Source organism: Anoplolepis gracilipes, chromosome 5 (genome assembly GCF_047496725.1).
Source record: "Anoplolepis gracilipes chromosome 5, ASM4749672v1, whole genome shotgun sequence".
Classification (NCBI taxonomy): domain Eukaryota; kingdom Metazoa; phylum Arthropoda; class Insecta; order Hymenoptera; family Formicidae; genus Anoplolepis; species Anoplolepis gracilipes.
Genome location: NC_132974.1, coordinates 823,336 through 840,964, shown reverse-complemented (window position 1 = coordinate 840,964; position 17,629 = coordinate 823,336). Strand labels below are relative to the sequence as shown.

General features: G+C 45.6%; 1 protein-coding gene across 7 annotated transcripts in view; it reads right to left on the bottom strand.

Moving 5' to 3' along the window:
• LOC140666094 (protein groucho-like) overlaps positions 1-17,629 on the bottom strand; it is a 73,503-nt gene that overhangs the window by 26,357 nt on the left and 29,517 nt on the right. For all 7 annotated transcript variants that reach the window (XM_072892886.1, XM_072892891.1, XM_072892885.1 and 4 more), the window contains one exon: positions 15,193-15,237. In XM_072892886.1, coding sequence (XP_072748987.1) covers positions 15,193-15,237 — 45 coding nt within the window. The remainder of the gene's footprint in view (positions 1-15,192; positions 15,238-17,629) is intronic.

Sequence of the window (17,629 nt, the reverse complement as noted above, 5' to 3'; positions counted from 1 at the left end):
CAGCCAATTATTGGGTTACACGAGGATCCAATTGATTATTGGCTTCGCAGTAAGACACTGTATCCATCTCTTCATCTTATTGCAAGGAAATATTTATCAATCCTGGCTACGTCCGTTCCAGCTGAACGTTTGTTCTCTAAGACTAAGAATATTATTACTAAGAAAAGAAACAAATTATCTCCTCAACATTTACAATGTATATTATTTTTAAATTGCCTATCTGCGCACGAATGGAAAATTGAATAAATATATTTAAAAAAAAGAAATATTTTAAAATATATTTTTATTCTTTTTCCGAAACTAATGTCAAATAATTTTATAAATCAAATTATTTTAAAGTAAAACATAATTTACTATAATTATGCAAATATAATCCATCTTAAAAAATTATGACTTTAATTTTTGTTATTTGTAGTTTTGATTTTTTAGATCGATTTTTAGTAAATCGATCTCAGTTACTTTGATTCAAGATCGATTCTTTCTATATAATCGCCCATCACTACTCTGAATACAACAAAGTACCGTCATTGGATAATCACGCACAGATCTATGCGCCTGTGAGTTGGATAACTCACGGCATAATAATTCACACGGCGCAACATCGCAGCGCGCGAAACTCCATTTAATTATCGCGGAATCAACAGGCAGCGCACGGAACGGAGCGGAGCGCGGACCATTTTCGACGCTTTCGTCGAGAAAATGAAATCACTTAATTACCTCGACAAAGCGGCGGCTCCGACGCTCGTTTCCCCGCCAACGCGTAGAATTCGCACGTTCGAGAGACGCGGAAGCGGAAGCGGCCGATTCGTCGCGAAAGACGGGAAGCAAACCGCTGGTTTCTGCGTGCAGTCGATCCGTCTCGACGACTCATAAACGCCCCGAAAATATAAGCCTGGTGAGCTCACGGCTGATTTAAACCCGAGAGCTTCCTTCAACGCGTTTGCGCCGCCGCTTTAAACGAACCTCGGAACCTGCTAATTGAAATATCGCCGAGCCACTGAAATTCTTGGCAAGTTTCCCTCCCTCGAGAGCACATCTCGACATCTCGATGAACGAGCGGAAAGCGAAAGAGAGAAAAAGAGAAAAGAGAGAGAGAGCGGAAAGAGGAGGACCTGTTTTAATTACTCTGAGTCGTCTTCTGAGTGCTGGTTATTAAGCCGCTAATTATAATGTACGCGAAAATGAGTCAAGCGAGATATCTTGCGTATGCAAGAGCAAGGTTTACATAGTGTAGAATACATATGCGCGATACACACGGAACATGTAACTTTATGGAATATTAAAATGCTAAAAGTACATATATATATATATATATATATATATATATATATATATATGTATTTTTTTTGTATGCATCCAAAAATGTGAATAAACAGAAATGGAAAAAAAATTCTAAAGAAAAAATATTCAGCTTTTAAAAACTTGATGCCAAATCAACACATCGATGAATTCGTATAGATTTACAAATTTAACTTTAATTTTCGTCTTTTTTTTATATGCAGAGAATCAGTGGCGTATTGAAACGTTAAACGTGTTTAACAATTTGCTTATTATCATGAAACTCAAACGTACGAATGAAAACAGCTCATTATCATGAAACTCAAATGTACCTGTGTTGATGGCAAGAATAACACGCGGAGTGTATTTCGTAACGTGCGGTAAAGTTCTATCTACTCGACATACGCTATACAGCAGTTTGCTGCAATACCAAAAGCAGAAGATTCCGAGTGAGTGGTAAGACCCGAGAAAGGAGGAGAGGGAAACATTGTGGGCGAGAAATGGTGGCGGCTTCAGGGAGGGAGGGACGACAACGGGGGTGGAGACGTCGCAAACGTAATTGCGTTGCCAAGAAGTTTTCCCCGGGTGAGAGGTAACCAAGAAAATAATGAATGGCTCGGATGCTCCGCTACTGCTCTCTCGCGTCGCGAGAGAAACAGCAATGAAGACATAGAGAGAGAGAAGGAGAGAGAGAGAGAGAGAAATGGCACAAGTAGAGAAACGAGAAACCGAGTTTTGGCCGCGATGCTCTCGTTGGCCTGGATTTCACACGGGGGGTGAGATGAAAACCTCGCCCCGCGAGAATGAATTTTTCTCTCCAGTTGTGCCAAATTGGACCAACGAAGATTACTCTACTCCACTCGCGAAGCGGAGTCTCTCGCGACGCGAATGGCTTTTTTCTTAAAATAGCACTTGCGAGGCGGGTGTTGTTATCGGTGTATATCGGGAATAACTCGAGATTTCAGCGACGACGCGAAATCTAGGATGAATCGTGATACATGTAGAAAATACCTTCCCAGAAGATCCTAAAATCTTTTCCAGCCATTTTTTTGTCTTTTTTCTTTTTTTTTTTTTTTTTTTTTTGTTTTTTTATTACTCGAACAGCTGCCTTCTTTCTGACGGTACAAGCAGCCCTGGCATGCCAAAACGGAAGACGCAGATGCCCCGGCTCGTAATATCGCGAAAACCGCAAGAAACTCTCGCAAAGTGCTATCCTCCTGCTTACATATACATACGACATCGCTTTTGTGTCACGCAAATACATACATACGCAAACACACAGTTACAAGAACACGCGCATCTCAAAGGAATCAGGCACTCTCTCGAGAGATGCTCTCCCATATATATATATATATATATATATATATATATATATATATATATATATGTATATATATAAATAAACACTATAGCGTATGTCTAAAAGCAGGCAGCAACATTCACGGCATGAAAATGCAAAGCACCCGAGTGCCGTCGATAAAATTCCCCGCCTGTAAAACGGTGACGTGAACCGAATGCTCTTTCACCACCCCCGGCCTGGCGCTCTCGATATTGCCGATAATCCGATACTCGAAGCTGCTTCGAGAGAGAAGGTAGAGTGGGCTGCTTCTACCTCTTCCGAATCCGGCTGCGTCTGTATATATATATATAGATATATATACACACCATGTTATCGAATATCGAAGCGCGACTTCTTATTTCCCAGTTCGCGACTCTGCCTCCTCCCATTTTTAATAAGAATCTTCACGCCGTCGGAAAATATTTAATCGAAGAGCCGGAGCATTTAGTATTACTAGAGGGCGAAAGAGAGAGAGAGAGAGAGAGAGAGTTTGCGGCAACAAAGCCACGCTCGACGCCAACCTCTGCCGACCAAGCGGAAGCCGTTACTTGCGCTAACGAGTAAACCAACGGCTGCTCGTCGGACTTTGGTGGTATTATGCTGCGCGAGCAAATAAACTGGCGTGTTCGGCTAACTCCCTGGTTTCTGGTAAGCCCCTGCACACCGGCGGCGGTTCTCGCTCGCTCGCTCGGCCTGTAAAGCCCGGCTAACGTCCGCGTGATTGCAATATCCCGCGGCTTGCGGAGAATACCGGATGTAACCGTGTGTACGCGCGCGCATCTGTGTACACACGGCTGGACCACCACTGTGTGCAAGAGCGCGGGTGGATTGGTCCAGGACGAGAGTAGAATAGAGAGAGAGAGAGAGGGAGAGTCGCCCGTTAAGGCATACGACCGGGCGAGGGCGGAAAGCTCGTTGTCCGCCCTTGTTTCGTATATGTTTCGTCTCATGTTACATAGACCAAAAGTTAGATTAAATCAATTTTCTGTCTTCTCTCGCGTCGTGCTAATTTTTACCTCGCGTCTGAAAATCAGCCAGGCTCTATATATCCAGCCGGCTCTCCTTTCCCGCCGCGACCGACACGTGAAAAGAATCGATAATGCACCGTGTCTTTTGTCTTGTCTCTATCGCGCGCGTTCCTACATACATACATACATACATACATACATAACTGACAAATAGGTCAAACGCTGTAACGGCAGAAATTCGATACGGCAGCTAAATGAGAGAATCGGCGCTGCCGCGCGCGCGGTTCATCCGTAATACCGTCGATATCTGTGCGTGAAAATAACATATCTATTTGAAAATATCCCGACCGCACGGATTCACACAGAATCGCGAGACAATTAGATCGCGCGTGGAGGGGGAGGGGGAGGGGGAAACCCGCACGCGCTGCGGTGTCGTTTCGGCGACGGTGACTGTGTCACTCGTGACGAATATGCGCGACACTCGCGGGGGGGGAGGGGGAGGGGGAAGGGGATGTATATCCGGGAGAGATGCGGAATGAATGCGTCGACGAAACGGCCGCGGTAGCAACGCCTGAAATTGCTTGTATAAATATTGAAAGGCTCACCATTTTCATTCGGTTAATTTTCCGCGGTGGACGCGCCCGAGAGACCGCGATGAAATTTTATGCACTCCGCGCGTCCCTCTACGTCGTTGCACACGCCGCGCTCTGTAACGCGATGCGGCACGCATGTATGCACGCACGGACGCAGAAACGTTCGTGATTTCGTTCCCGAATAAAAAAAAAAAAAAAAAAAAAAAAAAAAAAAACACATAGAGAGAAAAAATCTCGATGTCGCGTAAAATGGTCAACTCGAATAACTCAAATCGCTGTTAAACGGATTATCGGGACGAACGGGTTACGAATGACGATGATCGGCTGTACATACATTGCGTGGATGGTTGTTGCACCGCGAGATGAAGAATACAATTGCCAATCGCGATGCGGTTTCCAGTTTTGATTCTGTGCTTTAACACGGCGTAATAGTTATCCGCGTTGTGATAAATCTAATACAATTTCGTACAATTCCATCACTTTCTCTCATCGAATACAGAATTAGATTTATATATTTTAGTCACACATCGCAAAACTCGAAATACGATTCCACACACACACACAAATCACGATAAAATTGCCGTAAACTAAATTTAAGGACAAAGAATGGTCCTGCGAACATAGTTCAAGCCAATTTCCAGAAACAGAGGGCAATCGACGAGATGCGAGAGAAGATCAAGAGAGAGAGAGAGAGAGAGAGAGAGAGAGAGAGAGAGAAAAAGCATTGTACGCGAACGTTCGAGGGTAAACAGGCTACAATCAATTCGGGGTTCGTCGTGGTCGCGCAACGAGGGCGGCGAGGGGTGACTCGGAGTGGCCACAATTCGGGGAACATCTACAGCTCGTGTGTACGAGGCGTACGTGAACGTGAACAACAAGTGTGGTATGTATGTGTATATGCGTGTGACCCGAGAGAGAGAGAGAGAGAGAGAGAGAGAGAGAGAGAGAGAGAGAGATATAGAGAAGTCGTTGTTGCCACTAGCAGTCGGTATTGCCGTCACCAGCTACATCGTCTCGCTTAGAAATGGCAGGATAGAGAGAAAGAGAAGGGTATAGAGGCAACAAGGATGAGAGCAGAAAGGATCTCAGGTTCTGGTTAGAGAGATCTCTGGACCGGAGGAAGAAGGACGAAGAAAGGGACGGGGAGAGAAGGATAAGTGGTACTCGAGTCGCAGCAGCAGCTCGGCAAGGCAGAGACCCGACACAGACGGCCCGACCCCGAAAGATCGAGATGTTTGGATGTTTGAACGTCGGAGTGCTGTCTCAGCACTCGAGCTTCCATCCATCCTTCCCGTTCATCCCCCTCCCCCTCCCCCTCCATTCGTCCGCGTTGCTCTTCGTGAGTATCCCGAGCTCGCGCGATACTGCACATCTACCGGGTGGCTCGAATCTTTTTCAGATTGACGACGAATAACCCAAGTAGATGCACGAGTGCTACTCATCATCATAGCTCTTCTTTCCAACTCGACGTAAATAAATATTGACAAGAGTAGGAAGGAAACTTTAAAGTATATCCGGTAAAATTCTCTCTATTATTGTACCTTCGCGCCTTATCAAATTAATCGACTTCTCCGTTCTCACCCTCTTTTCGCGCAAGATATAGCAGACAGCCGTACGACTTGGCAGAGCGATCGATCAACGAGTGTCAGTGGGTTACGGTCGGCAAATTAGCGGCACTCAGGATATTAAACGACCAGAATACCCATCTCGGTGCGCGGGCGAACACGGCCACGATAGTGTCGGTAGTCGGCCAATAACAGCAGCGAACCTCGACTCGGCTATTAAGAGGGATGTATGTACAATCGGGTTGTTATAAAGATGCTGACAATGAGAGCCATTATCGCCGTAGCAGCAGCCTTTTCATCTCGAGAAGAGTGTGTTATCGAGCGGTGCGATTACCCTAGACGATAAAACGGCAATCTTTGATTATTATTATTATTATGATTATGTCGCTGGCATCCAGACAGCTTATTCGGAGAATAAGCGACGTACTGTTTAATATTTAAACAGGGGCGAACGTGGATTGACTTTTCGCGCAAACATCATTGCGCAGGGTTTCGTTTCCGAGTTTACCTAGCGAATCTTGGAGAAAAGCCGCGAGAGAGCGAGAACGAGACGCAGTTGATAATCCCGACCGCAGCAACGTATTCGTGTGGCTGTCTGCGCGTATATACGATGGTCACTCTCTGGTCGAAGAGAGTGTAGGGCCGGTAAAGACCGCTAAGCCCACCTGATATGTCCCTCATCCTCTCTGTACTACGACTACTACTCCACCTCTCTCTCTCTCTCTCTCTCTCTCTCTCTCTCTCTCTCTCTCTCTCTCTCTCTCTCTCTCTCTCTCTCTCTCTCTCTCTCTCTCTCTCTATCTATCTATCTATCTATCTATCTCTTTCTCTCTTGCTTTATTTCCCTCTCTCACCCTTCGCCGCCACTGACCCTTTCCTTTGCACCCTGCCGAGGGGCAGTCCGCTTTCGAACCGCAAACCGCAACGGGCTACTGCCTTGATTAAACGCGCCATAGACCGCCATTATCGCTGATTGCGCTAAACATTAACGGACTGGCCGCCGAGGCCGACCGACCTCCTGCTCCTCCACCCTTTCGAGACTCACTGTATGTACAGTATGCCCTCTCTAACGGCTCGCTATTATTGATACGGAGTGAATTTCGAGAGCGAGGTGTAGCCTTCTCTCCCTCGTTTTACCTCGTTGCGATTTTGTATCTTTGACAAGTGTTTCGTGATCGGTCCAATCGACAATCGATTTTCGATTCTCACAAATTAACGCGTCCTCCATATGAAATATACAAGACAAATCACGCGCAAATCAAAATTGAATTGTCGTCAAATTTCCTTTACAATCGAATCGCATGAACGCGCCTCTACCGCGTGCCAAGTGGCGCATAACATCTCGCCTCGAACGTAAACGCAACTGCGATAATCAACGCGCGGAGAAGTCGGGGAACGGGACTGAATGACATCCATCGCGGCGCAAAGCGAGCAAATTAGTGCAGCCGTGGCAGCGAGCGTGGGGTCTCGCCTTATCCTGCGGATGCCGTTAAGACGCCTCGTTAAGAGTCTTCCTCACCCCTTCCTCTTGGCTTCATTCCACCGAGCCAGTGTCTTGACACTTCTCTACCGTGACGCTCGGGCGCCTTCAACGCATTCGCCATAGCGTCGTCAACGACAACTACAACGACGACGACGACGACGTCGACGGCAATCCGCATTGTCGACTCGACTTTACGACCACCCACCGAAACACCAAGAAAATTATCGTCGCCCGGCGACCCCCGTAATTTCTCCGCTGGCATGGCGAATACCGGAGAAAACAAGAGACCTACCACCTACCTACCTACCTACCTACTTACCTACCTTCCTTCCTTCCTTCCTTCCTTCTCCACCCACCCAACGTCCGTGGGGTTAGCTCTCGCGCAGGAAGTACAATTAACTTAACGCTAATTGCGAGATGAAGACCGAGCGGTGCGGTGAAACCAGCCTCCGGCAATTCGCAGACTCAATTACTCAGTCATATGATACAGTGATTAAGCGCGCCAGTTTCCTTTATATCTCGCTCCCCCCTCCCCTCCAAATTTTTTATCACCCTCATCTTTCTTCTCTCTCTCTCTCTCTCTCTTTCTCTTTCTCTTGTGACTCTTCGCGCTGCGAGAACCACAAAAAACGCGCGGTGTAAACACCACAAATGAATAAATTGCGTTGAGATAAAATGCACACTATGTATATATTATAGAAAATAAATGAATTTTGAAATTCAAGTCTTGGAATCAAAATAAATTTTAACACACTGTGCGAAATTTATTTGTTTAAATTCTAAAAGGTAGAGAAAAATTATTCGTTTCTTTTATCGAAGATGAAATGTTTCGCGAGATAATTGCCGCATTAGGTTGAACATAATACTTAACGATGTTTATCATTTTCTTTTCTTTCCTTTCTACAACTCGTTGAAAACAAGCGTGGCAAATCTTACAGAAAAAGAGAGACAAAAGGAAGGCGGTGGGGGGGGGGGGGAGAGAGAGAGAGAGAGAGAGAGAGAGAGAGAGAGAGAGAGAGAGAGAGAGAGAGAGAGAAATCTAAAAAGTGGATAGGGTAACGCGATATAAAGTATGATAAAGCAGGCAAGGAGGGTGTGATCTCTTAACGACACCCCTGGCACGAAAAGGCTCGAGGGTATTCGTTCCACCCTCTCGTTGATAGCTGACATAACGCCAACGTCCTTGCGTCGATAAAAGTGCCAGGGCTCGACTGAATAAAGTCGACGGGGGTTGAATTCGGCAGTTGCTAGCTTCCGAATAACTATAGAGTAGCATGTAAATATGCCCGCAAGGAAGTGTAACGTCGCCAATCTATATCCCCGGGCGCACATTAGATTCGCTCACCGATATTCTCCTTTTGTTCAAACTAACATTGGCCGACGAAAACTTCTTATCTCGTCTGCATTCACGTAACTTTGCTCAACTCACGGAATGATATCAAGAACGTTTGAACGTTCAACATACAAACATGTTTAATTACCACAAACATGTTTAATCGTCAAGCATGTTTAACATGTTTAAGCTTCCCGCGTTTTATTTCATTAGTAAACGATCTAAGTGAAAGATCCACGTAATCTTTCGATAAGCGAATGAGGAACATTACAAAATAGCATAATTACAAAATAGAGATCTTGTATCACGTATAGTTTACGTCCACCAACGATACACGACTGAATAAAGACAGTCTGGAGGATAGGCCTGGATAAAGCCTGGGATGATAATAATGGAGTAAAACCGGAATCTCTTTTCTTTTCAGACCACCCACCGCGCCGCACCTGTATGCACGTCGCGATTTAAATACACGGTGCTTACAACATGGAAAAAGCATGAAAACGTGGCGCGCAAAACGCGAAGAAGCAAGGGCGCGACAAGAGAAAAAGGGCGAGAGAAACGAGGGTCAGTCGTAAAAGTCGTAAAGGAGACGAGTGATAAAAGCGATCCCGGTGCCGCCACCGACATCAGGGCCACTAGGTAGTTACGACTCTCTCGGGGACGGTCGCGAGAGCCGTGTACATGGATCTGAAATCCCGAGAGTACCTCGGCACCACATACCGCACGCACATACCATTTCTCTCTCTCTCTCTCTCTCTCTCTCTCTCTCTCTCTCTCTCTTTCTTTCTTCCCTTCCCTCCAAGACGAACGCTCTTTAAGATCTCGAATTAACGACCCGGCTATTTTCCGCGTAACGCCGCGAATTTTACTGCGAGAAATTTAAGTGCCCGTTCGGAGACGCGAGAATTAAGCGTATCCCCCGTGTTTCACCCGAGGTTCCCAGAACCTTGAATTCGATATAAGCGCGAAGCGAGGAAAAGAGAGGGTAATAAAAATTCATGACTACCCGCGGTTGTACTCGGCGCAAATTTCATGCAGACCTTTTGTATCACGAGTTAGAGGTAACTAGAATCTATTAAAGTCGTGTATATCGAAAAGAAGAAAAAAAAGATAAGACACGATTGAAACTTAACTTGTACATTTCCGATAAGATAAATGAGAACTGAAACAGCCTGGACCAGTCCGAGGTAAATAACTCGACTTCCTGTTTGCGAGAAAAAAAGAAGGAAAGAAAGAACATGATTCGATTCGCGTACGATACTCTGGTGCCGGCAAAATCCATTTGCGACGGATAAAACTATCCGCAGATTGCGACCGCTCCGAGAGCAGCATCCCTCGTATCCGCGGGGCAAAGGAGGCGCACATATTGTGCGCGCGAGCGGGAGAAGAGAAAAGGGATCGAGCCGCGCGCGGTGCCCGCGGTTGAAAGAACTTATCGTGTTGAGAGATCGCAAGTATGGAGAGGACGTGTATCGGGGTACGTACATGGAACCCCGTCGATATCGCGGATTTCTGCGCTGAAAGCACACCCGACTGTCATGTGTGTGTGTGTATGTGTCATATCGCACACACGCGCGCACATATACTCTATATATATATATATATATATGTATATATAAATATATGTACCCACACGTATGTACTCCCAGCGACACTGGAGAAAAGAAGGACGTAGACACGAGTGGGAGCGAAGGTAGACATTTCTGTGTATATTTTATTGTGCACATATTGCGAACCGCTCTTCGCCAAGCTGCACGATATATACACGAGCGCCATGTCAAACTCACACCGACGCGACGGTACCTCTCGCTAGGGACCCTCTGGGTTTCGGATGGCGGCGAGAGGTCGGGGAGAATCGCGCGAGTCGTGGCTGGGCGGGGTCGAGGGAGAAAAAGCGAGGAGTAGAGCGCGTGGAGAGGTCGACGGCGGTGGCGTGGAGAGCTCGATTTTTCCGATAGCAAATTTTGCTCTTCGCTTTTTCCCTCCCGAACCAAGCGCCGGAGCCACTGCCACCGACGCGTCCCCACCGTCAACCACCGCCGCCCAACCCGACCACCTATCCGTTCACCCTCTGCCGCCGCCTTCACCCTTCACCCTTCGCCCTTCGTCCTTCGCCACCCTGCCCCCGGCGGCGGCTCCCGGGTTTCCCCTTCCGGTGTGTACCCTGTTCTACCCTCTTCCCCTCTGACATCAACGACCCATTCGTTCCTCCGCTCGTCGCGACGGCCCAGACTCGCCCTCTTTTTTCTCCCTTCTGCCCACGATCGCGCCCCCGCCGCGCGGCCTTCTCCCTTTACCTCTCTCTTCGGTCCTCCCCTCCCCCCCTTTCCCCGTCCCACCCGCTTTCCTCTCAATCACCATCTGCTCCTCCGCCTCCACCTGGCGCGGCCCGACCGATCAAACCAGTGGCACTGCAGACACAATAAAAACGGGAAAAAAATCGGCGGCTGCGCACACATTTCGCGCAGTTATTCTCTATCTCTCTCGCGAATAAGGGATGACGGGATACCGGACGCTTTTGAGAAGTTATTCATGAAGCGCCGACGAGATTCCTCGAGCGTCGCGTATTTTTTTTTCCTCCCTTTTCCAGACGCGACGCCCAACACTCTCGATAAAAAATATCGAATCGTACACGGTTTTACGGGCTCGTTCATTCGACCAATCTCGAAATCGCTCGACGATTTCCTTCACGTTTCATTGCTTATATATTCCACGCCGTTCATCTCAATGACGAGTATCGAAAATTCGTTTCGGATATACATACATACATCGCGCGCGAAATTGTGATCGGTCGATTTTTTTTTTTTTTTTTTTTTTTCCCACCCCCCGAGCGAAAGATGGAGCACGCGCCAACAAGGGACCGCGAGCCGAACGGGTATTGACCATCCCGATATCGATATTTCGCGACGCTTTATCGCGGACATGCTCGTTAAACCGATAAATGAATAATGAGCGCACTGTATATGGGATGGATATGGAGAGACAACCGTGGGAAGGGGGAGGGGGAGCGGGGGGACAAGCGACGGCAGGGGAGGCGGGGGGGGAGGGGAGAAACGCACGCGATAGAGAAAGGGAAGCGCGGGCAGGAAGGGGTAAACGAGGGTGAGGGACGTGAAGCAGCGAATCGAACAAAACAACGAAATCGAATCACTCGTGGTGGCCGCCCGTACTTTTCATGCGTGAATTTTCCAACTGCCCCGACACGTACTGCAGCTGCGGAATCGCCGGTAATAGCGTTAGTAAAATCGAGAGTAATGCCTGAAAGCGTTTACAATACGCATCGCTTCCTGCAAATAAAAACGTGGGGCGGCGCGCGTGATCGCCATCCAGCGCAACAAAGCGCGACCGCGTGGTCATCATCATCGGCCGATGACACACGACGAAACGGGTCAAAATCAAACGATATCCATCCTATGACGCGACATTTTCGATTCTCCATCGATGCGGGGAAAAAAAAAAGATAAAAATAAAAAAAAAAAAAAGATAGATACGCGGATAAGGCATTGATATTTTATTTTTCCGTCGCATAAATATTTTTCGCATCAATTTTTCAACAATCACCATAGTCGATATTCATAATGTCCAATATTACACGAAAGTAATTGCGTTACCTGTTCTCTCTCTCTCTCTCTCTCTCTCTCTCTTTCGATCAATTTCGAAATAGTCGTAATAATTTCCTCGACATTTGTATTGTAAATATTTTACATGTAAGAATTTTTTTCCCCCGATATGTAAGACCGATTTTTTTTTTTTTAATAATCGCACTACAACCGATCGAAAAACTTGACCGATCAACGCAGATGTGCGTTGTACATGCATGCACGTATCCATAAACTATCCGGCAATCGTGTGATTCCGGCTGACAATGATTATCGTACAGGTGTAACAGGAAAACGTAACAGCTCGGTTGCGGTCAGACGGCTGACGATGATGACAGTAATTGCCGAGAATTAGCGACGTTAATAACCCCCTCCAGGCGGGTGGAAGAGAGAGAGAGAGAGAGAGAGAGAGAGAGAGAGAGAGAGAGAAAGAGAACACGGACGCGTTTGCTCGATGCGCGGACACTTACCGGGCTGGTTCGGCGCGTTAATGTAACACCCCGATAAATCCCCAGCGCGCCCGCGTTATTTTGCTCTTTCGCATCGTCGGATCCGTTATTCATTCCCGCCCGTTCTCTCTCTCTCTCTCTCTCGTCCCTTTTTTTTTTTTTTTTTTTGTTTTATTTTCATCGCGCGCCCGCGAACGACAACGCCCGGCCTCGTCATAAACGCGCGGGCTATTAATCGCGGCACCGCGTGGCAGGAGCGAGCGTGTCGACGAGGCGACGGTACGGCATTTCGATTTTATAAATATGAGACCGGATACACACGCGCGCACACAGCGAGAGAGAGAGAGAGAGAGAGAGAGAGAAAGATATCGTATACACGAGCTTGTAAATCGCGCGCGCACACGCGATAATATCGTCTGATAATAATAAATCTCCGTCCGTCCGCGGCTCTCTAGCAGAAGCGATAAATCCCAACCGAATTAAAATTATAACGGCGATAATAATCATCGTCTCTCCCAATTCAGGAAAATACGTGACACCATCAGCATCGTATTTCATAGAGCGTCGTCTCGAGTGCTTACCTCGAAGATATCAGGGGCATAAAACGACGAATACGACACGATCGCGAGCGAGCGTATTGCGATTTCCTATCGGAATTTATATTCCATCGCTCCGATACCACATTTCACACGATATATATCTTGTAACCTGCTCCACGTAACGTATACGAATACTCGCGTGGAGAAAGTCCTGAAAGAGTTATGCTCCTCATTCAACCTTAATATGTATGTAACTTTTACTGCGACGCAGTAGACTTACTAGCGGAAATCCGCGCGTCTCGACCATAGATGTAAAAAAATTGCCATTCCTTCTCGGCGAAAATATTATTCTCCCCTTTTTCTCCTTCAATATATATTTTTATACTAATATTTTTCCATACACCATTGCCCTTCTTTATTATCTAATTTCGAAATATATAAATGTTACGATATGTACATTTTATCGAGCCAATAATTTAGACACATTTTTCAATCACACCGTTCAATCTATCTCAGATATTTGCGTGAACGCGTCGATGCCGCGTCATTCACGTCGCTCGAGCATGTTCTCGTGGAGGAGAAGAGATAAGCAACCTGCTACCTGACTTGCGTCGCTACTGCTAGTTTTGTTTAGACCTGTCGTGAGGTCTTATTCATGATTTGAGGGACGCATCCTGCCGGAAAAAAGGAGAGGAGATGAAAAGAATGGGCGAGGCACAAAGCGGACGTGCCGCGACGGGAGCGGAGAAAATAACGGGCTCACACAGCTGCTAAATATTCAATAAACGTGAGCATTACACGTCGCTGCACGCCTACGCCAAAGATAGATTATGAAGGAGACGTAGATGAGGGGGCGAGAGAATATCAAAGCAGACGAAGAGAAGAAGGATCACCATTCATTCTACGTAATCGAGATTCTTGTTCAATAGCGTGTACAGAATGCCTTCTCTAGGACACTCGGAAGCTACGCCGTCGATATTGCTGGCTTGTCGATAATTCGATGAATCCATTTCTACGTCGGCTTCAAAACCAGATACGTACCTCTCAAATCTCTCTCGCCCACGACGAATCAAAAAGCTATTAACAATTACAAAAAAAAAAAAAAAAAAAAAAAAAATGTGCAACTTGTTTACAAGATTTATGTATATAATTAATTGAAGATTACGGAGCCGATATTCTTGCTCCGAGCCATTTGACTTCGAAACCGACGTGTCCTATAATTAAGAGATTGAATCTCCTTGCCGATCGATTAACGCGTTTCTTCTTTTGCCTTCGCGAGCCGCCTCGACTTTAAATTATTCCATTGAGCACCACCTTTCTCTCGTCGCCGAAAAAAAAAAAAAAAAAGAGAGAGAAGCAGGATCCGCTTCGAAAGAAGATGAAATCAACGTTTCGCGGTGGTTGTCGTCAACGAATACATACGTGCGAGAAAATAAAAAATTCAAATCGGCCGTTCGGTAGAATGAATATGGATACAATGCAAAAGGAACTTGACTACGAAATCTTTGTAATGCAGATTTTCGAAATGAATCTTTACTCAAGAATAATACATAGAATTTGACGCCAGTCTGTATGCAAAAAAAAAAAAAAAAAAAAAAAAAAAAAAAAAAAAAAAAAAAAAACGGCAACAAAAACCTTGATTTGATCGGGCAATGTAAAAAACTCCACGATTCACTTCGAGTGTTTCGCGAAAACACGGTAATCTCAATAGTTTCTAATAAAAGTTCCTTCTGTAAATCTAGTTGTTTTCTTCTTTTCATTGCGCAAGAAGCAACCCCGGGAACCTCGGTCGCGCTATTTGCATGTTATTACCTTGTTTACATATTTATTCAATAGCCAAGATCCCAGAGGGGAGCAAATACCCTGTAATCGGACCTTTCTCTTCACTCGACCTTTTAATTTCGGATTAAAGCCTGTGCGCACAATGTGCCAACTGAGCGATTAATAAATCACCGCGAGCCCATATCGATCATTGACGATATAATTCTTCTTGATTTCAATAAAACATGATACTTAAAATAATGTGAGGGTAATTGAACCTCTTACCTGTTTGTGCATCTCCACATTAAGCCCGTACGACATCTCGTAATACTGCAAAAGTAAACGAAACAAAGAGATTAGAAGATAATTACACAAGTTATATCGATATTACACGTAATTAGTATAAGCATAATTGTGTAGCTGAATACAACGTTATATGCGTTTCGTTAAAGCGACGTCGACGTTAAGCGTAAGGTGATGCGTGCATAAACTGCGTAACGCGGTCTTTTCATGCAAAAGCTGAACTTTGCCGGAAGGTTGCTTACACGGAACCCATTTCACGCATTTATATATTATAGCTTTGTCACTTTATCCTTTATGAAACCGATTGTACGCAAATTTTCCGTTAATCAGCCAAGAATATTCGAATAAATTTATGCCACGAATCTTTGCAACGTCATAGATATACTGTACGTACGCATAGAATGAAAATGACAAATATTGTTTTTTTTCCTTTTATTTTACATTTACTACCATTCTATTCCGCACGTAATCGCTATATCTGTAGCGCGATTCGGATGCAAATAATTGTCAAAATTAACGAATAAATATTGTATAAATATACATAAAATAAAAAGCCGCTCTCTCCGTATGATTAATCGGATTATCGAGTTTCGTACACCAAGATGTTGCTTGAATCCATAATGACGGCCGCGGGAAGAACGCCTCGCCGAGGATCCTTTAAGAGCCCCTTTGCGATTGCAGGGTTGAGATTATATTGATCAAATGAGATTACGAGATTACGAAAAGCGGACCAAATTGAGCCGTAATGCGAGACCGCAGCCAGTCGGTAAGAGGGATAAGCGCGTCGAGAGAAAATGAGAAAAAGGAAGACGAGAAAGGAGCAGCTCTCTCGCCGCCTTCTTCTCCTCGAGAGAGAGAGAGAGAGAGAGAGAAAGAGAGCGAGAGAGAGAGAAGCCTTGTATGCGCGCGCGCGCGCAGAGTACACGTGTGCGTGTGAGTGTCGAGCAAAGACCGGTTTCTCGTAACATCGTTTCTACATCGTGTGTACAAGACTCAGCCGGGGCTGGCTTTAACTAATTCGCTCACCGTGCGCAGCGGTTCTCATTTCGCACGCATGACATTTCCGATCGTAAAGATTCGCGCGACGCGACGGAACAACGCGACGGTTCACGCGTACTTAGCGGTACCTAATTATTTTGTCGTTGGTACTCTTCGCGAACGCGTATCGTCCTACATCGATGCGGTCACGCGCCAGAGGGGGAGGGGGGAAGGCGTGTGTAACGACAATCGTCGTGGAGGAGGAAAGGAAAAAAATCCGGCAGTTTGCGCGCCAACCCCCCGCCCCCCTCCTCCCCCTCCCCGATTTTAACGAGCGCGTCTTGAATATAGTCGCCGCATTATTCCCGGCAGAATCAACGACCGTTGTGAAACGGACTTTATTGCCCGCGGGGTCGTAAAGAGCGCACTAAACCGCGTTTTAATATATCGGCTAGAGCTACACGACACAGTCGGTTTAGAGTTTTTCTCGCGGAGGTACACGAGGGTGGGGGGAGGGGTAGGGGGAGGGGGAGGGGGAGGAAACTCGGGTAAATGTAATAAACGCGGTCGAAGACGGTCTCACGCTATATCGAGAACGCAAATGTTGTCGACGTTACGATTTTAGCGACACCGGTAATATATCTATTTCGCGCAAGTGCGGTGGAGTTATCGTTAATACTTTAAACGTGAGCAAATTCGTCTGAATGAATATTTTACGAGCCTGCTTCGGACAGGGGGCTGCGATTAATTAAACCCGTTTGTTTTAATAATTCGATATTCATTCGACGCGGTTTATCTTCGAAATTACGATTATTTTGTAAATTGTGAGCGCTACATTGTATATATAGAAAATACAAATGTAGAGAGAAATTTGGCCGCGTGTACGCTTTGCTTTTAAATATAAATTAATTCGCCCATATTTTTATTCCATTCGCGCTCACAAGCATTATCAATAAATTGCGAAATGTATATTTCAATCGGTCCTGTTCTTGCGAAAATAATAATTTCACTAAAAGCTTGTAACCTACGTTAGCGTATACGCTATAGTATAACGTAATTATATATTTAAATTTATCGCGATTTTGTTAAAATGCCGCGAGGACAAATAAAAGGGAAAAGCGATTAAAAAATCTACTACTAACAATATTTCTGTTTCTCGTCATTGCATTGTTCTGCGTTATGCATTAAGGAAATCTTGTATTTTTTTTTTTTTTTTTTTTTTTTAATAAATTGTTTTTTTCGTACTTAATGTCTGAAATTATATAACTTGGCTTTTCTCTTTCTTGTGTTCCGCATTTTGGCGGATTTACAGAAAGAGAGAGAGAGAGAGAGAGAGAGAGAGAGAGAGAGAGAGAGAGAGAGAGAGGGGAAAAAGTGATAAAAAAGTGCAGAGTTGCACGGAGATTGTCTCGCAACCAGTCTGTTCCAATGAAGTAATTGG